General features: G+C 43.3%; 2 protein-coding genes across 5 annotated transcripts in view; both read left to right on the top strand.

Moving 5' to 3' along the window:
- The window catches only part of raraa (retinoic acid receptor, alpha a), a 139,420-nt gene extending 136,205 nt beyond the window's left edge, over positions 1 to 3,215 (top strand). For both annotated transcript variants that reach the window (XM_085465865.1, XM_085465864.1), the window contains 5 exons: positions 1,645 to 1,805; positions 1,938 to 2,114; positions 2,227 to 2,431; positions 2,627 to 2,785; positions 2,954 to 3,215. In XM_085465865.1, coding sequence (XP_085321991.1) covers positions 1,645 to 1,805; positions 1,938 to 2,114; positions 2,227 to 2,431; positions 2,627 to 2,785; positions 2,954 to 3,150 — 899 coding nt within the window. In that variant the 3' untranslated portion in view covers positions 3,151 to 3,215. The remainder of the gene's footprint in view (positions 1 to 1,644; positions 1,806 to 1,937; positions 2,115 to 2,226; positions 2,432 to 2,626; positions 2,786 to 2,953) is intronic.
- Positions 3,216 to 9,894: 6,679 nt separating this feature from the next.
- mki67 (marker of proliferation Ki-67) lies at positions 9,895 to 21,197 on the top strand. 3 transcript variants are annotated; one of them, XM_085465863.1, is made up of 16 exons: positions 9,895 to 10,095; positions 10,658 to 10,760; positions 11,396 to 11,477; positions 11,653 to 11,768; positions 13,513 to 13,582; positions 13,707 to 13,782; positions 13,955 to 14,566; positions 14,677 to 14,909; positions 14,985 to 16,239; positions 16,540 to 16,655; positions 16,764 to 16,941; positions 17,032 to 17,175; positions 17,296 to 18,191; positions 18,380 to 18,425; positions 18,625 to 19,137; positions 19,292 to 21,197. In XM_085465863.1, exons 2-16 carry the CDS (start codon positions 10,672 to 10,674, stop codon positions 20,941 to 20,943), a joined length of 6,078 nt encoding a protein of 2,025 aa, XP_085321989.1. In that variant the 5' UTR covers positions 9,895 to 10,095; positions 10,658 to 10,671; the 3' UTR covers positions 20,944 to 21,197. The 3 variants fall into 3 exon arrangements, with proteins under 3 accessions (XP_085321989.1, XP_085321987.1, XP_085321988.1); XM_085465861.1 differs by having other exon boundaries at positions 18,377 to 18,425; XM_085465862.1 differs by lacking the exon at positions 9,895 to 10,095 and adding an exon at positions 10,358 to 10,374 and having other exon boundaries at positions 18,377 to 18,425.
- Positions 21,198 to 21,672: the final 475 nt, after the last annotated feature.

The following is a 21,672-nucleotide window of genomic DNA, read 5'->3' as shown; positions in this document are numbered from 1 at the left end:
CATTGCACACAGGACACAGAATCCCAATCAGCTCCACAAACAGGGCTGGCCCAAATATCTTCAGCAGCTTACTACAGTGTTATGCAACCTAAGATGAGGGCTTGTTAAACAGGGTGTTCCTTCCCTAACTAAGTCATAATTAGCTCATTAAAGTAAATGGGAATGAAAAAAACATTTTGTTTTCCGTGTTTATACCCACATAGTTTATGAAGCGGTCTCATCACAGCATACTCTTCTTCATCGGCCTTTCTTTGCTGCAGAGCTTTCTGTGCAAGTACCAGTGCATGCTGGAAAATAATGCATTACCACGATCGCAGCGGGGTCTTCTTCACTTCTTGTTGTGGTGAGCGGTGCTTAGCAATAACATAATGCCAGATCAGACTTCCAGCCCCCGCCCTCCTCCTCGCCTTCTTGTTCTCCCAGGCAGGGAGGCCTGTCTGTGGGCTGATGAATGAGCAGCAGCACAGAGTAGTGCTCCCCCCCCCCTCTCCTTGGCCCTGGTCCAGGCCCCCTCTGTCAAAAGACACTGATCTCCCATCAGCCCGAGCGCTCTTGCCCTTAATGGTCAAGGTTGGTATTAAGACAAGGAAAATCTGATCTCAGGTTAGTGGCTGGGGGAGGCGGGGAGGGGGGGTGCAGGTACCTTGAGGGGAGGTAGAGATTGGAGAAGTGATAGAGTTGGAAAGGTGGATGATTTAAAGCATTTTGAAAATGAGAGAGGGCGTGCATTGGCTGAGAATGAGACGCACTGAGAGGATGACTAGGAAAGCGAGAACGTGTTGTATAACCAGGAGAGGGAGAGAGATGTGAGAGGGAGAGAAAAAGCTGGAAGGTTTTTCTCTCTCCCTCTCTCTCTCTCTCTCCCCGGTATGGTCTCCGCAGCCGAGCCCTTTTAAAACCATTAGAGGCAGGATATTTGTCATATTATGTTATTAGATTAGCTGGGACCTCTAATGAAAGCTGTGGCAATTTGTCAGCCTTATGGATAGCTCCATCCCCCACCACTATTTATCAACTAGCACCCCATCACACCCAACACACCCCCACCCCAGCCTCAGCGCACACACGTACACACAACATAGTCGAAGCAAAACCGCATCCAAACGTAGATGGGAGAAATGGATCGAGCTCATAATGGGATTCCAATGCTAAACACCCCTCCTAGTGTTTTTTGTCATTTGGGGTGAGCACACCACTCGCAGCCAGAGCGCCCGAAGGGAAACGACAGAGGATTATTTCAAGGTTTTTTTTGTTTTGTTTTTTTTTCCCCTTCTCTCCCTCTCCATCACCATAGCCCATCCTGGATGGAGCTGTCTCACAACATTTATCTTACAGTATCGGATAAGAAAAGATGTGTTTGCTGCCGCTGTTTGCTGCACACTGAGGATCGGTTCCTGCTTATAACTCGCCTCAGTTTTACCTCGATCTGCAGTCAGGGGTTACTGATAAAGGAATGCGTGCAGACTGTAATTAGCTCCATGAACTGTACGCTACACTTGAAATAGCTCTGAAATGCTGCTGCATGAACCGCTGTGTTTAAAGAGGAAAAAGAATACAAGATTAAATGTAAAGTTTGCCAAGACTTAGTTTTGTCGAAAGGGTTCGAGATGCATACTAATCTCTCTGTTCCTTCCGTCCCTTTAGCGGTGAGGAACGACCGGAACAAGAAGAAAAAGGATGAGAAGAAGCAGGAGTGCACAGAGAGCTACGTGCTGAGTCCTGACACGGAGCAGATGATCGACAGGGTTCGCAAGGCACACCAGGATACTTTCCCCTCCCTCTGCCAGCTGGGCAAATACACTACGGTCAGTGGCATGAGACTGACAGTCTGTGTGTCCTTATGTTCATTCACCTTTTTCAAGTGTGAGAGTTTTGTTTTTTTCTTTGCCTTTGAAATAAAATTGATCTGCAAATATTTTCTTCCTTTATTCGTACAGACTAACAGCTCAGAACGACGTGTGTCCTTGGACGTAGACCTGTGGGACAAGTTCAGTGAGCTGTCCACTAAGTGCATCATCAAGACAGTGGAGTTTGCCAAGCAGCTGCCCGGCTTCACGACGCTCACCATCGCCGACCAGATCACTCTGCTCAAAGCTGCCTGTCTGGACATCCTGGTACGAATAACGCACACACAAAAAACATCTACCTTAGATGTTTTCAATGAATAAAACTGGAAGTTCGGTTTTAATTTTTTTTTCACAAACCGAGTCTGTCTGCTGTCCACAGATACTGCGGATCTGCACACGCTACACACCAGAGCAAGACACGATGACTTTCTCAGATGGACTTACGCTAAACCGAAACCAGATGCACAACGCTGGCTTCGGTCCCCTCACTGATCTGGTTTTTGCCTTCGCCAACCAGCTCCTTCCTCTGGAGATGGATGATGCAGAGACGGGGCTGCTTAGTGCCATCTGTTTGCTGTGTGGAGGTACGGCAGGTCTTTAAAAAAAGGCCCTTAAAGCTTGCTTGGGTCATGTTTGTGTCAGAAACAGCAGCGGGGTAGCAATGCTGCACTCTTTTCCTTAGCACCATCTAGTGGCCACTGTGGTTCTAACAGTCGGAGAGTATTGGCTGACCCTTTTCTCTGTGCTTTCTTTTTTTTGTTTGTTTGTTTTGTTTACAGATCGACAGGACTTGGAAGAGGCAGACAAGGTGGACATCCTGCAGGAACCCCTTCTGGAGGCGCTGAAGATTTATGTAAGGAAGAGGAGGCCACACAAACCGCACATGTTCCCCAAGATGCTGATGAAGATCACTGATCTTAGAAGCATCAGTGCTAAAGGTCTGTAGTTCCCTTGTGTTTCTACATATATAGTGCTACAGTGATTACTCAGGTGTACAATTGATCATTTCTACTTTTTCTTTTGTATATTCCATTTTTGAATGAATGAATGAATGAGTATGTTTTACCAGAACTTACACTGATAGCTTACATTTTTCCATCTTGCAGGAGCTGAGCGTGTCATCACGCTGAAGATGGAGATCCCCGGCTCCATGCCACCTCTCATCCAGGAGATGCTGGAGAACTCAGAAGGTCTGGAAAGCGGAGCCGCAGGCGGACGACCCAGCGGCGCCCCCCCAGGCAGCTGCAGCCCCAGCCTGTCCCCCAGCTCTGCCCAAAGCAGTCCAGCTACACAATCGCCGTAGTCACGGCCCACGTTTTCATTTTCATTTTTTCTTTGTGTTGCGCTCTGTCTCCTCCCATTAATGTTCTGAAGAGGAGGGGTGAAGGAGGTGGGTCTTCTTGACCCCTAACTGCTGATCACAGGAGACCAGCAGAGCCAACCACCTCCTCTCCGACAACAAAAATCCCAATTTCCTGATCCGCTTTCCCCTCTCTCTGGATTTCTATCCAGACATGAGGGGAGATGAGGCTGGACAGGCCGGGGTAACCGGATGCCTCCAACATACCACACCGTAAATACTGCTGATGACTCTTCCTCCTTCTCCCTCCCTTCTCCACCTTTTTTTTTCTTTTCTTTTTTCTTTTTGAAAAGACTAACGGAGATGAGGTGTGGATGAACCCGAGAGCGGTTGGAGCACAATGGAACAAATATAAGGACGAGAACAATGAACACAGACTGACTTGACAAACACCAGACACTTTTGGTTTTTTTTTTGTTTTCTTTTCTTTTCGTTGTTGTTGTTGTTGTGCTCTGAGGCAGACTACAACTGAACTTTTGGGACTTGTCAAAAGAACCCACTCCTCAAAGACTCTGGGTCTTTTCCTCTTTTCCAGTTTCATGAAAAAATAACAGATTTCGTACAAAAAAAAAGATATATAAATATATAGAGAAAAATTAAGGACCTATTGCGATCGACATGTCCAGAACAGGATGGCAGGTTGAAATGAGGACATGTTTTCTGAGCTGAGATTAGAAATTGTTGTACTCCTTCACTGTTTGAATCTTTTTCATACCCATCGAGTATTGAGGAAAAATGCTTTGGTTTCACATTTGTATATTCTAATTGACGGGGGGAAGAAAAATAAGATTATTTTTTTCCCTTTCCAGTCTACACAAGCAAACACACACAAATGTGCACAGAAAACAAGTCGCAATGATTATCACCTACTATTCCAGGTCGGATTTGTTTTCCTTTTTTTTTTCTTTTTTTTTTTTTTTCTTCCAAGAGATTTGGGGGGAAATGATTGTATGAACTCAGTTGTATGATATGGTCACAGGTCCTTTCAAGAAATCAAATTAATGAAGATTCATTATTAAGGTGTATTTTAAGTAGCCTTTTGAGTTTGTGTATATAAGCTGTATTCATTTCTTTAAAACTATGAAGAGTTTTAGGGTTCACCTGATCGATTTTTTTTTTTTTTTTAAAGAATACCGTTTTATGTGTTTTTAGGTTTGTGATTCAAGAAAAGACGTTTTGAGCACATTTTACTGAAGGAAGTTCTTTCATGTTTCGTGTCCTACTTTAAAAAAACAAAACAAAAACATGGCAGACCCATCACAAATCACTGGCTCTAAAGGTTTTGGCTTCACGAACAGTTTTGCCCCCCCGACCCCACTTTTCTTTCTTTTTTTCTTTTTCTTTTTTTATGTACAGTAGGTAAGAAAGTAGCACTCCTGTCGGGGCATAGCTTTTTTTGTGTGTTTGGCCATGTAGCAGAAAGAGAAGGCGGCGTTTGAGGAAATGGTTTAGACGCCTTCTGTGGCCTGACGGGCTCAAACAAGCGGCGGCGGCTCTGCTTCAAAGAGAGTTGAAATGTGAACAATGGTGTACATACACTCTGTATTAAACACAAGTAAATCTCAGTGCTCTCTCTCAGTGCATCAATTTGTAGTCAATAGGAGAAGACTAGACTCTAGTTGATCCCCCTCCTCTACCTCTGCCCTGTCAGCGATCAGGCAAGGCGAGGTCCCAAATGTGATGTTTGTCAGCTAACTCCCCGCCCCTCACCTCCACCTTGGCAACCTGTGGTAGAAACAATATGTGACTTAACTGAATCCAGAGCAACCTCGTGCCCTGTGACACCAAAAACGCCTTCACCATTGCTACACGTCACCCAGACCATCATTACTGTACGCGCACCAATGTCTCAGGAAGGAATCATTTTTGTGTGCTTGGCCTGTCATTTGTATATGTTCTGTGCTGCAACCCCCTCCCTCTCCGGTAACAGATGCACATACACACACACACACCTCTGCTACTGAGCCCTTCAGATTTTTCTTCACTCACTTTTGTTTGGCCTGGCAAAACCAGGACTTGTGCCGAGAGACACTGACCCCTGACCGCTCATTTTTCCAACATCCGTAGGATGCCAGTGTGGACTCTCTCCGAGTCGTTCACATGTCCTCTTTTCTTTCTTTTTTTTCTCTTTTCTTTTTTTTTCTTGTACGGTCAAAGCTGCTTTCGTCATTTTAGGACTTAACCTGTCCAGAACGGTGCACAAATTTTCCCTCCACAGCGAATCTGGAATAGCAACAGACACACCGTCAGTTTGAAAAGTATGGAATATGTTGCAATTTTGTCAAGATTATCAAGCGACTTTGGAAAAAAACAAAAAAAACCAAAACAAAACGAGAAAAAAGATTTAGAAAAAATAATAAAACCAACATTTAATAATTAAACGTTTGTGTTGTTCATATGGTGGTCTTTTCAATTCTTTTCTTTACAGCATCACACTCATTAGCTTTTCATTCATTTACACTGGTGAACCATCCACACGCAGTCACTGACTTTAATTATGCTTTCTGGAAGGTTTGGGGCCACTATTAACAGCCAGGAGCTGTGTTGCATGAATATATAACAGAGAAGCTTTATGACCACAATGAAAACCTCCATTACAGTAATGTCAGAGTAAAACATTATCCAGCACTGCAAATTTGTAAGCTGTAAAAATACTTTCTCTTGAAATGGTTTGGGTATTTTTTCTTTTTCAAATCGAAGCAACTCAGTGCATTTAGGTATGCAAATATAGTCAAGATGTCCTAATAAGGTCAACACAGAGAAGAGTGATTTAAGTGTCTTTTAATGTGGCCTGGTCATTGGTGCCAGGTGGGCTGGTCTGAGTATTTCAGCAACTGCTGATCTGCTGGGATTTACTCACATAACCATCTCTAGGGTTTACAGAGGATGATCAAAAAAAGGAAGCTATCCAGTGAGCAGCAGTTCTCTGTGAAAATATGACAATGTTGATGACAGAGGAGAATGGCAAAGCTGCTTTGAAAGGATAGGAAGCCAACAGCAACTCAAATAAACACTTGTTATAACCAAAGTATGGAGAAGAGCATCTCTGAAAGCACAGCATAGCAAATCCTGAAGCCAATGGGCTCGAACAGCAGAAGACCACACCTTGTTCTATCAGCTAAGAACAGGAAATTGAAAATACAATTTTCCATGGGCTCACCAAAACTGAATGGAAAAAGATTGGAATAATGTTTCCTGGTCTGATGAGTCTCCTTCAGCATTTAACATAAACAGCATGAAAGCATGGATCCATCTTTTCAGGCTGGTGTTGATAATGGTGTAATAGTATGAGGATATTTTCTTTTTTGGCCCCTTTAATCCCGAAATAGTATTGTTTAAATGCCACAACCTACCTGGGTGTTGTTGCTGACCACATCTATCCCTCCAGTGGCTGCTTCCAGCAGGATAACGCACCATGTCACAGATCACAAATCTTCTGAAACTGCTTTTCAGAATGAGTTCACTGTACTCAAATGGTCTCCACAGTCACCAGGTGGTAGAACAAGAGATTGTCATCATAGATGTGCAAACGACACATCGCCATCAACTATGTGATGCTGTCATGTCAGTATGGTCAGAAAATATCAGAGGAATTTTTCCAGCACCTTGAAAGAAAAGGGGTTGAACGCAGTAGTAGCAAGCTATTCTTAAAAACAAACAAAAAAACTGGCTGATGAATCTATATGCAGATAGTGGAAAATAGATGCGTGCAGCATATCAGAATATACTAACTGGAAAAGAAACCAGTGTCAAGATAAAGATACCAGTACAGAAAACATTGTAAACAATACAGTAAATGTTCTTCAATAAATATCCCAAGTTAGCCAGTAAGCTATCCAGTAAATGTGTGAGAAATGTCTATTGTGAACCTACAGAACTTGCGGCCGCTGCGTCGGGTCTCGCCGTCAGCCACGAACACGCTGACCTCCACCAGGTTTGGATTGGTGAACACTAGATCGCTGAGTAATAAAACTTTTATTTTAAGGGATTTATTTATGACCCAAGGACTGAATTTCCTCTGTATAACTGAGACATGGTTGAGGGCCGGTGAGTCCAGCGCTTTCACAGATCTCTTACCTGATGGCTGCTGCTTTTTAAACTCTCCTCGAATATCAGGCAGAGGAGGAGGACTAGCGGTTGTTTTTAAGAAGCAGTATAAATGTAAACCACTGCCATTATCAACCTCAGCTAGGTCGCTCTCACACAGTGCTCTGTGCTGTGGTTTACAGACCCCCAAAATACAATAAGAACTTCCTTAAATGACTTTTCTGATCTGTTGGCTGAAATTATGCCCAAATATGATCATGTCCTTATTATTGGGGACTTCAATATTCATGTGTGCTGCCCTGACAAGCCAATGGCAAAGGACTTTTTAAATCTTATTGACTCTTTTGATCTTGTGCAACCTGTGTCTGTGCCTACACAAAAATATGGGCACACGTTGGATCTTGTTTTAACTCACAATTTACCTGTCTCTAACTTAGAGGTTTGTGATGTTGTATGGTCAGACCATAGGCCTGTCCTGTTTGAGGTTTTCCTTCCTTGTACTAAAGTTAATCTTCCTCCTGTTGCTGCTAGGAGCTGTCGTATTTTTAACCCTTCCTCTGCTGGACAGTTCTCTATTGTTTTTAATCAGAACGGCGGCCTTCCTGATTTCATATGCAATGATACAGAAGAGCTGAGTATGTGGTTTTACTCTGTCTGCCAAACTGCTTTAGATTCAGTGGCCCCCTTTAAGCTTAGGCAAGTAAAAGCCAAACCTGAACCCTGGCTGAATGAAGACACCCGGGCTGCCAGAAGAAAGTGTAGGAGAGCTGAACGTAAATGGAAGAAGGATCAACTTCAGGTGTCATACCAAATGTTACAAGATTACTGGAATTCTTACCAGAAAACTGTAAAAGATGCTAAGAGGAAACATTTTGCTGCTATTATTCAGGCAAATTGTCGTAAGCCTCATGTCTTATTTAAGACTATTGACATGGTCCTTCATGCTCCACAGACTGCTGGTGTCGAGTCTTCTCAGGAAATTTGTGAAAACTTCCTACACTTTTTTATTGATAAAGTGCTATCTGTCAAAGCGCAGACTTCCCAGTCTGTTCTCGACCCTTCTAACCCTGTCCCTAGTTCTGCTGTCTTTGACAGGTTCGAGCCAGTTTCCTTGCTCTGCCTGCAGGAGTTGGTTGCTCACATGAAGCCCTCAGGTTCCCCTTATGATGCTCTCCCTCCTCGATTTTTCAAAGAGGTTTTTCTCACTATAGCATCAGCTATACAATCCATTGTAAATAGTAGTCTGTCCTCTGGTGTTGTACCTGTCAATCTCAAACATGCAGTGATTCAGCCTCTACTCAAGAAACCTGCTCTTGATCCTGATATTATTGCGAATTACAGACCTATTTCCAAACTGCCTTTTATCTCAAAGATTCTTGAAAAGGTAGTTTACAAGCAATTAATGTCCTTCCTAGAAGAACACGGTATTTTAGAAGTTTTCCAATCTGGTTTTAAAGCTTTACATAGTACCGAATCTGCCCTTTTAAGAGTTTTTAATGATGTGTTTTTGGCAAATGACTCAGGTGACTGTGTTATTATCGTGCTGTTAGATTTAACTGCTGCTTTTGATACAGTGGATCATAATATTTTAATTTCCCGTTTAGAGCAGTTGGTGGGTATGCGGAGTACCGCACTGCAGTGGCTCAGATCCTATTTGGCAGAGCGAACTTTCTCTGTGAAACTCGGGGAGTTTGTATCCTCTGCTGCTTCTCTTCAATGTGGGGTCCCACAAGGTTCAGTTTTAGGCCCGCTTCTTTTCTCTCTATATCTCCTACCCCTTGGGTCTATTTTCAGGAAACTACAACCATATACACCTGCCCGTTCCCTTAGGTCCGCCAATCAGCAGCTCCTTAAGGTACCGAAAACCAAGTATAAATTTAAAGGTGATCGTGCTTTTGCTGTAGTTGCTCCAAAGTTGTGGAATGATCTACCCTTGCATGTTAGGCAGGCCTCTTCTCTCTCTGAATTTAAAAGTCTTCTTAAAACATATTTATTCGCTGAAGACTTTGGCATTGATTAGAGGGGTTGACTCAATTTGTTTTAACATGTTTCAATTTATTTTAGTTTTTTAGTTATTTATTTTATCTTATCTCATTTTAATTTTCTTTACTTATGCTATTAGCATGTACAGCACTTTGTGAACTCTGGTTTTATGTTAAAGTGCTTTATAAATAAAGGTGGTATTGTATGGTATTGTGGAGACTGTATTTCTCACCATTGTGGAGCTGCTGTGAATGAAAAAGGTAAGTACTAGTAACTTTTTATTTTTGTATTTATTTGCATCAAAGTGGACTGAATATGCTGCTGAGCTTTAAATAGCCTACTTGCTGCTTCGAGAAGTTTACTCTGCGCTACTAGCCCCACCCATTTTACGAAACGATGACGTCTGAGCCAATCACGATGCTTCGCGCGGAATTTCAAATATTTTCAAATGCCCATCCATTCACCGATGTGATATTGTTCCGCCAAATTTGTAAACAAAATAGTCCCTTTTGTCTAAACGCGAGTTCAATTTGATCAGAGCAAATACACAGTGCATGACAAACCTAGTATGACAAAATATTACACGCATTTCATTACAAAACACAAGTGAAGTCAAGTTTTAGTGGGGCGACCGAGTGCGTTTAAGTCTGGCGGATTGATATCACAACACTTCCCTGGACCAGGCGACGGACAACAAGGGACCGCTGTTGAAGGTTGCTTACGTTAGGTAGTCGTCGGCATGGCAGATTGTCGTTTTAACTTTAGGCTGATATGATCGTGTAGTTAAAGTCCTCGTTGTATCCTTGTCTATGTTTATGGATTTCCCAGGATTTCACGCATCTGCAAAGTGACTTTCAGGTGAGGATACGATAGTCCTAAACGACCGTTATATTAGAGTTTAATAAGTCGTGTAACACAAGTGGCGACCCGACATTAAGTTTTTTTAACGGTGGCGTTATAACGATACACGTTTTTTCTTTTTTTAACTAGAGAATGTAGTAAATGATAAAAAAACAATCAAACTTACAGCTAGCTATGTATTTCTGGCAAGACGAAAACTACAGTCGAGGCCACCATGCACGTGGGATACTGGGAAAACGTTTGCTAGCGCTTTACTGAGGAACAACGGTCCTGCTGGTTTGTAATAGAAATACAAAACAAATCTAGGATTAGATTAATCCTACATAGAGTTAAAAAGAAGTGTAGAATAAACTAAAACTACCTAAAATGTCATAAACCAAATTAAAAAAAAATAGCTAAATGTCATCGTTAGGTATGAATACAATGTTGCCGCCTAGTAAATGTCTTTCCTCGGCTTGGAACGACATTTAAATGCTATTTAACATTTAAAGTTTGATTGTCTAATGTGGATTTGACTGTGCCTTTCGCTGCTGACACTTGTGTTTCGTAATGTTCCCAGGTAACGTTGGGAAAATGCCGTTGCACGGTAAGATTGTCGTGATTAAGCGGAGTGGAGGAGATGGGACTGAATTTCCTCTGACTGCAGCATGTTTATTTGGAAGGTTGGTAGAGTTGGCCTTTGTTTACCTTCTGTTTTAATCCAACTTACAGTAGTGTTCATACATGTAAGACACCCTCGTGTACTACAGAAAACGCATACACTTCATCAATGTTTCTCATGTTGCGATTGTGATGGGCTATAAAAACTTTACTGTTAAGCTGTTGAAGTGAAGAAACTATGTTTGTTCTCATATACAGTAGACTTTACATTGTTAGATCAAAGCTCTCAAGAAAATCCACATCAGTTTTGCACCATCTGACCGGCTGTAGCTCAGGGAGGTAGAGCTGGTCACTTACTGATCGGAAGGTTGGTGGTTCGATCCCTGGCTCCTCCAGTCTGCATGTCAAGTATCCTTGGGCAAGATACTAACCCGAACTTGCTCTCCGATGGGTCCATCGGAGTATGAATGTCGTTAGAAAGCACTATGTATAAATAAAGTGCTTGTGAGAATGGGTATGATTGGGTGAATGAGGCATGTTGTATAGAGCGCTTTGAGTACTCCGTGAGAGTAGAAAAGCGCTCTATAAGAATCAGTCTTTCTTCATGAGCCTTTAAAGATCAGCTCCCAGTTACATGTAAATATGAAGAGGTTCCACTTATCATGCAGCTGAATGCCTTCTGCTTGTGACCTTACAGGAAGCCTGACTGTGATATTCGTATTCAGCTTCCTCAAGTCTCCAAGGAGCACTGCCGGATTGACTTGAATGAGAATAAAGAGGTAAGAAAATACAAGGAGCGCGACTGCTTTAATGGCCTTAGTTTGCCGATATTTAAAAAATGATTGCTGTGGGGAATGTTTGCTTAGATGCTGTGTAATCATGTAGTTGTGCTTCTGCTTTGAAATGTTTTCATTGTTCATGTGGTGTTTCTCTCTCGCTCTGTCTTTCTGCCAGGTCATTTTGACCAATTTAAGCTCAGCAAATCCAACGCTTGTCAATGGCGAGGTTTTGCAGCAGTCTGAGCGCTTGAAGCATGGAGATGTTATAACCATTATCGACCGTTCTTTCAGGTGAGTGTGGTCTGAAAGAAACATTTTAACAACCTTTTTTCATAAGCCGTTAGACAAACGCTGAGGTAAAGGGCATTCAAGTTGCGTGTGTTGTTGGAACAGAAGTCTAATCTCTGAAATGCAACCTGCAAAAAGTCAAGGATGTGAGGAACCCGCTGAAACCGAATGTAATGCTTAAGCCCAACAATAGAGATTGACAGACCACGTGACTTTCGCGCATTGCATGCCGGTAACTCGTGGCAAAACAATCCAAATACCTGCATCAAATGCAAGCATTTGCAGCACCGCAAAACGTTCATTCTTCGGTTCCAATAAATTCTTGCTTTTTCTTTGCCCCCCAAAAAGGTATGTACAAAACGAAGGAGAACAATGCCGGTCCGTGCAAAGACAGACTTAATGAAAAGTCAAAGAAAAGGTACGAGGAAAAAAATCAAACCAGTGAAAGTGTTAGACCCTTACGAGCACACAGAGGGACAAAATACGTTAGCGTGTTGCCCAACTTCACCACGCTCATATTTATAATTATACGGTTCTTTGAGTGAGTGCATACACTCGTGAAGTTTAGTAACTTCAGGTCACTGCAACAAGCCCAGGTACAGTTTGCCGACGGATGGGTGCAGGACCTTGAAATGCACCGTGTAGAAAGTAAAGACCATCGTACATATCAAAAGTTTACCAGTCTCACAAATCGTCTTCATAAATACACATTCGCTAACAGTTTATTAATAGGACCTTTGAGCTCAACGGTAATTAATTAGTAGAAGAAATCATTTCTGGTTCATTACAGAAATGTAGCAGTGACAATAATATTGTATGCTGTAATCGTACTGGGCAATTAGTGATACAAAACAACAGTTTTGTCCTGTGAATAAAAGTATATGTTTTTGTCAGTGTACCATAATAACAGAAGCGAAACGCAATATTGTGTCAGGACAATTTACTATTTATGCACAATAAATAAAGGAGCATAGCGCGACAATTTCTGTTCAGCGCCAGACTTGCTTGTAACCTATATCACCAATTATGTGATAAAAATGACGCATTAACTACAAAAGCAGACTGACCTTTGTGGAAATGCTTGGAGCAGACTAACCTGTGAGCTGGAGTGTTCTGGGACGTTATATTTTGTCTTTGAATGGCTGCAATCCAGTCGCCTCTTTGTTACTTCGGAAACATGGCTCGAACAATTTCTCTTCAACGACGTAATCCGATAACAACCGATCTCTTTACCCGTCGGCTTTCCGTGGCTGTCATGCGACCGGCTATTGCAGTTAATAATACAACAGCTTCCTGCCATTTTTTGTGTTTCTTTTTATCGCTGTATAACTGATTTCAATTGAAAGCCTGCGTGCGCTAGTACCTCTTGCCACGAGTTCCCAGAATTTGCGGTTTTACCCCTGAGTGACGTCACATTTTCAATCTCTATACTAATATGAAATCTGTGTTGGCCGTTTCAGTTAACATGGTATTGGTTTGTTGGTTATTATTGCTAAATGCAAATTCAGGTGAGCAGCACTGGAGTTAATTTATTGTTTTTCATGTAGAGATAAAAATGAGATAATCTATCTTGTAGAAAAGTGGTGGGTAATTGGAATCTTCTGATGTGTTTAACATATTTTAAGAGCTCATAGATTATACTGCTTGCAGTGGAAATGAAACAGTCCTGTACTTAGTGTCTCCATGTTAGCATTGTCATGGTCACCCTAAAGGGCGTCTTCTATGTCTTTGCTTTTGATTATTTCAGGTTTGAGTATCCTCCGGCACAAACGCCAAAGAAGAGGTCTGCCATTGGAGGCAAACCTGAAACCCTCAAGGTAATTTTATTTATTTATTTTCCTTTTAAACCACTCTATTTCAGCCTTCCACAACTCTCTTAAAAAAGTTATTACCTTTCTAATAAATTGGATTGTTTTACTAATGGGGGCGTCTTATTCTTAGGTTCTTCAAGACCAGCAAGTGGGTGACACCCCTATTGTGGAAAAAGGAGAAAAGAGATTCTCTGAAGTGTCATCAGGTGTGATTTCTATTTAGAAACAGTCGTTTTTAGCAATGTAGCTATGTGAAGCAGCGTACACTTACTAAATATGTCTGAAAATAAGCAGACCCATGTAACCAAAGCTGTAAATGGTCTTGCAGAACAAGCAGCTAAACAGCCACTGACTGATTTGTTTTATTATTTTTTTAAGATACTTGTCTTAAAGATGGAGCCAGCCATGACAATATTCAGCGTTCCTTGGAGAAAACCGGAGAGTTGGAGTCCAAGGCAGATGATAGCCTGCTACAAGGCAAGAGCAACTCCCCCTTCAGCGACCTGTATCAAATGATCAAAAAATCTCTGGATGTCAAGACCCCTCGGAAATCTTGTGCCAGTCAGCTTGCAACGCCTTCCTCAAAGGTCGCCTCTCCAAAACCCAATTCGGTCAGAAAAGGTAGTGCCATTTTCACTGAGAGAAAAAGCACTCCTAAGAAAAGTGAAGTTCTAGCTGGACCTGGAAGTACAAACGGGGGAACCCCAGCGTCTGTGAGGAAGCAAGCGAAGGTTCCAGCTGCTGAGACGGCTGAACCCAGAGCAGAAAAGGCTGAAAATGGCAGCGTGATTGAAACGGCTTCACCTCGGAAAAGAAATGGCGCAACTCCTCAGAAGTTTACTGTAAATGAGGTTATTGAGCAAATTACAGCTGAAACACCCAAGTCGCCTGCGAGGAGGAGGAGTAAGGAAATGTCACCTGGCAAAACTCCAGTGACCAAGAACCAAGAAGAAAAAACAAAGGCATCACCCAGGAATTCAGCTGGAAAAGGTTTTCCTGCTCAAAATTGAATTATAATATTTCTGGGTGTGGCTGTATAATTGATATTGTACACTTCTGGTAGCTTGATACTAATGTACGAGCATATTTTGTTTTCATAGGAAAAGAAGTGTCCAAAAAACGCAAGAGTGGAGAACTCGGAGAAGACGTGCCCAAACAGCAAGCGAAGAGGAAACGCGTTTCCTTTGGAGGTTACCTGAGCCCAGAGCTGTTTGACAAACGGTTGCCTCCTGACTCTCCATTACGCAAGGGGGCTACCCCACGGAGGAGCTTGTCTCTCTTGAGACCCAAGCAGTCACTGCTTAGACGAGCATCCGTCATCGGCTTGCTAAAAGTAAGAATGGGCAGTTTAAAGTGACAGTATACTTGGAATGTTAAACACTTATTTAAAACATATTGTTTTCCATAGGAGGGCAGCCCACGTGCAAAAAGTCCTGCAAAAACAAAAACACCATCACCTAAGAAATCACCGAGCAAGAAAATGGCTTCTCCTAAGACTCCAACTTCTGGGAAGAAGTCTCCCAAATCCAGATCACCATCACCCAAGGCAGCATCTCCCGCGAAGAAGTCGCCCAAGTCCAGGTCCCCGTCTCCCGCGAAGAAGTCGCCCAAGTCCAGGTCCCCGTCTCCCGCGAAGAAGTCGCCCAAGTCCAGGTCCCCGTCTCCCGCGAAGAAGTCGCCCAAGTCCAGGTCCCCGTCTCCCGCGAAGAAGTCGCCCAAGTCACCCAAGTCCAGGTCCCCGTCTCCCGCGAAGAAGTCGCCCAAGTCACCCAAGTCCAGGTCCCCGTCTCCCGCGAAGAAGTCGCCCAAGTCCAGGTCCCCGTCTCCTGCAAAGTCGCCCAAGTCCAGGTCCCCGTCTCCCGCGAAGAAGTCGCCCAAGTCACCCAAGTCCGGGTCCCCGTCTCCCGCGAAGAAGTCGCCCAAGTCCAGGTCCCCGTCTCCCGCGAAGAAGTCGCCCAAGTCACCCAAGTCCGGGTCCCCATCTCCCGCGAAGAAGTCACCCAAGTCCGGGTCCCCATCTCCCGCGAAGAAGTCGCCCAAGTCCAGGTCCCCGTCTCCCGCGAAGAAGTCGCCCAAGTCCAGGTCCCCGTCTCCCGCGAAGAAGTCGCCCAAGTCACCCAAGTCCAGGTCCCCGTCTCCCAAAGCAGCTTCTCCTACCAATAAATCACCCAAATCTAGATCTGCTTCTCCTAAAGCAACCGCGAATAAATCACCAAAATCCAAGAGCCCATCTCCTGCAAGAGGAAGATCTCCTTCTAAAGTGGAAACTCCTAAAACCAATGAACAGCAGAAAACTCAACGCAGGGCTTCAGCCCCAGGGCAGATTCCCCACGAGCAAGTTCCTGCTGGAAAAAGAAGGGCAACTGTGGGTTTGCCTGTTACTTCTCTGGAAAGTGTCCCTACTGTCGTCCTTACACCAGCTAAAACTCCCACTAATTCAGGAGTTCAGACCCCCACAGTCAAGGGGCGATTTTCTGTGTCACAAATTAGTACACCCTCTCCAATAGCTGAAGCCGACAAGGTCACTGACCAGGTTCTTTTGCCCACCGTCACCCCTAAAACACACAAGGGAAGGAAAAGCACCTCGCAGAAGACTCCAGGTGCTGCGAAGAGTGCAGTAAAGATGCACAGAAGAAGTGGCATTTCAAGAGCATCTATAAAAGGTATGATAAGTGCTGAAATGTTTGATAGCTGGTTTCAACTCTTGGTTTTTGTTCCCAGCACTAGAAATCTGTCAGTTCCAGTCAGAATGAAGGTCATTAGTGGGAGTAGCTGAAAGCTACTTGTTTTACTCATTTTCGTTTTATCATCTTTAAAAATGTAAATTTAATTTAATCTTTCAAAGCTGTTTATAATTAATTAATGCAGTTGTTGTGGAAAAAGAAATCTGATGATCACGATGAGAATGAGAAGATTAATTTTGTGTGTTTTCTTTCTTTCTTTTTTCTCTCATGTCCATCCAGTCTCCAATCCTTGGGCGCACATTGTGAAATTTGGTCAACCTAAGGCTCAAGTTGTTGCTCCACTTAAAAAAACCATTGGCCAAAAGCCTAAGAAGAGAGCAGTGCCCAAACCACAGGTACATATTGTACCAAGTACAGTTATGTTTTATGTTTATGCGTCTGTTGTTCTGAATCTTTATAATGATCTTTATCAAATCTACTTGTCTTTCCAAAACACCAATCAGACACCTGCCAGAAATCTGAAGGGCTACGTGAGCACTGGACATGCAGACTCGCCCGCCACCATTGTTGTTGGTAGAGCACACAGACAGACCGTTGTGCAGCCAACTGGTGCTGCACCAAGAGTGGTCACCAATGTTGCACTCTTCAAAAAGAACATGAAAATGGATGAAGACTTGACTGGTAAGCACCTCTCCTTCATCCGCAGCAGGTGGTGAAACTTGTGGCCAATTTCAGTTTTGTGCCTTCTTACATTGTGCTGTTTGATTTCAGGTATTTCTGAAATGTTTAAAACTCCTGTAAACGAAAGGAAGCGGAAGTCTTTAATCGATGATAACAGCGTCACAAAGACACCAGCTGGAGGTCAGAGCGCATCTGTGATGGAGCCATCTGTGCTGAGCACACCAGAGGAACCAGGTAAGCTGTGTATTTGTGGTGTTTTGATTGGTAGTGAATCTTGAGTTCTGCATAGTCCAAATAAGCTGGCTGGGACATTAAATTGTTATAAAGGAAAACAAAAATATGACTTATTTACAGGTGAGATGATAGTATCTCCGCTGAGTGTTACATCTGCAGTAAAAGGCAGAAGATACAACAATGAGGCAGTCCAACGCCTCCTTGATGAAGATCAAGACGCCACCTTCATCGGCCAGATTCAGTCAGAGTCAAGTGAACGGCAGAATGCAGATTTGCAGGTGTCCACTGTAACAACTCCCAAACTGAGGCCAGAATTACCAGATTCTCTGACCGGAGTTAAGAGGATCATGAAAACGCCAAAACAGAAGGCTGAGCCTGTTGAAGATTTGAGAGGGAAGCTGTTGAAAACTCCAAAACAGAAGCCTGAAAAACAGGAGTGCCTCACTGGAGTCAAGAGGATCATGAAGACTCCGAGACAGAAAGCCGAACCTTTAGAGGACATCAGAGGGAATCTTCTGAAGACTCCCAAACAGAAGCCTGAACAGCAAGAGTGCTTCACTGGGGTTAAGAGAATATTTAGAACTCCAAAGGAGAAGGCTGAACCGCTTGAAGACCTTCAAGGGAAGATTCTGAAGACCCCCGAAGTCCCAGAAGCTGGTGATGCCAGTTTGGGTGGTGGTAAGGAGCTTCTGCAGACGCCAGCACAGTTGCAAGAATCTGACGCAAAAGGCATGAAAACTCCAAAAAGCTCTCCAGTGGTTCACCTCACTGGAGTCAAGAGAGTGATGAAGACACCTGTGGAGAAAGGTGCTCCTGTCGAAGATGTGGTTGGCGTGAAGAGGCTCATGAGAACTCCCAGACAGAAAGGCGAACCTGTTGAGGCGAATTTCGGGCTCAAGAGACTCATGAAGTCGCCAAGGCTGAGGGGTAATGCTCCAGTGGAGGACTTCGAGGGACTTCAAGAACTTATGGAGGAGCCACTGACTGAGCCCACAGTACAACCAGAGGCAAAGGAGGTAATGCATTCAGTATTCATACAAAATACATGCCCACCAAAAAAGTCTGAACATCTGTCTGTTACTGAGTTAACTCTTATCAATGCCATTGCCTCTAATCCCTGGTTTTAGAAAGTTGTTTGGTGTGCATGGTTTAGTTTTCTAACAAGACCTCATTGTCCAAATTGGTTTTGTTCTATTTTTAGCAGGGTGAAGCTCAGATGTCTCTCGACAGCAGTGCAAACGTGGTAAAAGGTGGGTTAGGTTAACTAAAACTGTTAAATGTTTGTTCTTGGGAGCGTGGACTTGAAAAGGGTTTGATCAGTGTGACTTTCTTTTGTAATGTTGTCAAAACATATCAGCCTCCACACAGATTCAGTGTTAAACTGTTTCTTTCCCCCCTCTCTCTCTCTCCTTTTGGATGATGATGATGATGATGATAATAAAACATCAGATGCCATGGAAACGGTCTCTCAGGCAGATGCAGTACTTCTTGAGGAAGCTGAGGTGAAGACTGCTGTGAATGCAGATCCTGCACATGAGAAGAAATCTGTACGAGGCAGAAGGGCAAAAACGGTGGAATCTAAAGCAGCTGAGGATAAACAGGAAGAGCCTGTAATCCCTGCTCCATCCAGAGGAAGAAGAGGAAAGAAAACTGAAGCTACAGCACCACCTGCTGTTAGACAGACAAGAGGCAGAAATGCGAAGACAGCTGTTGAGCTGTCAGCAGAAGAGAATCACCTTCCTTCTCCCAAAGTTGCTCCTAAGCCAAAAAGGGGTAGAAGTGCACAGCAGTCTTCTGATGAGCCTGAAGTTGCTGCTGAAGCTGAGCGTGTTCAGAGCCACCCACTTGATGTTGAGGAGAAAGCAAATGAAAGTGCTGTGCCCAAGCGAGGAAGAAGAGCTAAGCAACCCAAAAAGTCACAGCAACGAAATGCAACTGAGGATGTTCCCCAAGATACACCAGGTATAACACTTTAGATTATTTAGTGCCTTCTCTTAGGAAGTATAACTAATAACTGAGCATGTTGCATTATGTTATTTCATTTTTATCATATGTATGTTTATAATTTATGTATAATTTTCTCCCCCTTGTTTTATCTTGCTCTTGTTTAAATTAGATGCAAATGTAGCCTGCAGTGACCAGCCTGAGGTGTTGCCAGGCAGAGCTGATGAAAACAAATCTGATGCCATGGAAACTGTTGTCCAAGCACGTCAAGCTGAAAGCTTACTTCACGTGCAGACACCAGCTTCAGTTCAGAAGAAATCTGTCCGAGGCAGAAGAGCAAAACAGGCCGAATCTGAAGAACTTGAAGATAAAAAAGAGGCAGCTGAAATTGCTGAAGATCCCATTGTGCCTACTCCAGCGAGAGGAGAAAGAAGAGGGAAGAAAATGGAAGCTGTAGCGCCACCTGCAGCTAGACACACAAAAAGAGGCAGAAATGCAAAGTCTCAGGAGAGCACCTCTGAGACCTCCGCTGATGCCAGTGCCCAAGCGTCTCTGATAAACACCAGTCTGTCTGCACTCCAGACAGAAGAAGCTGTTGTTAAGCCAGTCAGAGGGAGGAGAGCAAAACAAACACCTGTTAAGCCAGCTCAACCAGAGCCTGAAACGGTTGAAACAGCAAGTGGGGAACAGAGCCAAGTGGAAAACTCTGAGCCTCAGAAGACCACTCTTCCCACTGCTGGAAAACCACGAAGAGGGAGAAAGGCAAGACAGGATACCGCTGAACAGAATGAGGTGACAGAAGAGGTGGTCAAGCAGGCAGCAGTGGAGACGAATGAGCAGTCTCAGCCTCCAGCCAGAGTAAAGAGGGGCAGAAATGCCAAACAGGATGAAGAAAAGATGAATGAGCCTGCTAAAAAAATAAAACTAACAAGAAAGTCTGAGGAGGCCCAAACGGAATTAACAGAAGCCCAAACTGTTAAAATGGTCATTTCAGAAACAACAGAACCAGCCCAGATAAGCGAACAGGCCAGTGTGGCCACGAAGCCCAGAAGAGGAGGGCGGAAAGCAAAACAAGACACAGAGAGTGTGGAATCCATTGAGGTCCAAGAGGTCCCTGTTCTCAGCACAGAAAATAAACCCAAACGAGGCAGGAGGGGAAAACCAGCTAAAGCCACTGCCGAAAGTCCTGAACACAAGCCGAAGGCTGAGGAGGCGAAAAACGCTGAGCCACTTTCCTCGTCTATGAAAACTAGCAGGTCAAGGGGAGTGAGGGCTTCTGCTAAATGTGAGACTTCACAAGCCATTCCAGCCAAGAGAGCCCGCAGAGGTACAACTGTTTCTCCTGAGGAGGTCAGCACAGAATCCACAGTTTTGGTTTCCGAGCCTGCTCCCACGTCAGTGGAACCAGCAAGAAAGGGAAGACGGGGAGCATTCAAGTCCACAACAGAAGAGCCTACGACGACTACTGATCAGAAGAATCCTGAAGCTGTTGAGAGCAACGCAAAGATGCCCAAAAGATGCGTTAAGTGGAAATCACACTTGGAAGTCTTTGAGATTCCAAAGGCGACACCTGTAAAAGCAGCGCGAGGTAAGAAGTCTAAAGCTGCAGACCAAGTCAACAGTGAAAGCAAAAATGTGTCAAATGATGCCAACAAAACTGAAGAGGAGGATCTCTCAGATAAAGCTGTTGACAGTAGACCTGTTAAGAGAGTCGGACGAGGGGCGAAGACTGCTGCCAAAGTGGAACCTGCAAACAACCCAGAGAAAAACGTTGAAGCCAAAACGCAGCCTAAAACCCGCAGAGGAAGATCAGCAAACAAATAGATGTATTTGTACACATCAGTACCTTTTTAATGATAATCTATTTTTGTACTTGTGGCTTTTTTTCTCTCTCTCTCTCTTTTTTTTTTTAAGATTGTAATGCTTTGTAGTCCATAGTTTTATAGTGAAAAAGCTTTGTCTGAGTTCAGCAGGGAATCTTTGTTTTTAATCATTTGGTGTCAAGCTGTATTATTCTTCACTGATTCTGCAAATACTTTATGGTTCAAAAAATTGGTTATTAAATTTTTTTCTACATTGGAAAATGTGTGGAAATTGTTTTTATTTTATTAAAAAATGTTTAAATCACAATTTTTGAATGCATCTACATATTGGGTTCAGCTGGTAAATAGATGATCAGGTTAGAAGTAAACACAGTTTATAACTCAAATAGTTATTAGTGTAATAGAATTAGTGATAAAGAAAATAATAGTATGTTTAGCCTGTTATCATAGTGGGCTTTGTGACAATGTTTTAATTAAATGTGTCCTGAGACCTCTGCTGTAACTACCTCAGAGGTTGTAATTTAAGCTCTATTCTGCAGTAGGTTTACAGTTCACCTTAAGTGAAAGGCTTAAAGGTTTCAAGCTGAAATAAATTGGCTTTAAAATGATGCATTTTATAATTCTACTTTAGAGACCTCAAGTGAAATTGGACAAATTTTAAAATATTTCTTTTTTTTTTTTTAATTAATGTTAGCGTTTCTCTATGGCCTCAATGCCACCCCTTTATAAA

This window comes from Copadichromis virginalis, linkage group LG8 (assembly GCF_057382275.1).
Source record: "Copadichromis virginalis isolate Kocher_CV1m ecotype Utaka linkage group LG8, C_Virginalis_male_GT1.1, whole genome shotgun sequence".
Taxonomy (NCBI): domain Eukaryota; kingdom Metazoa; phylum Chordata; class Actinopteri; order Cichliformes; family Cichlidae; genus Copadichromis; species Copadichromis virginalis.
Note: the sequence above shows the minus strand (reverse complement) of the source record. Positions and strands in the feature narration are given on the sequence as shown.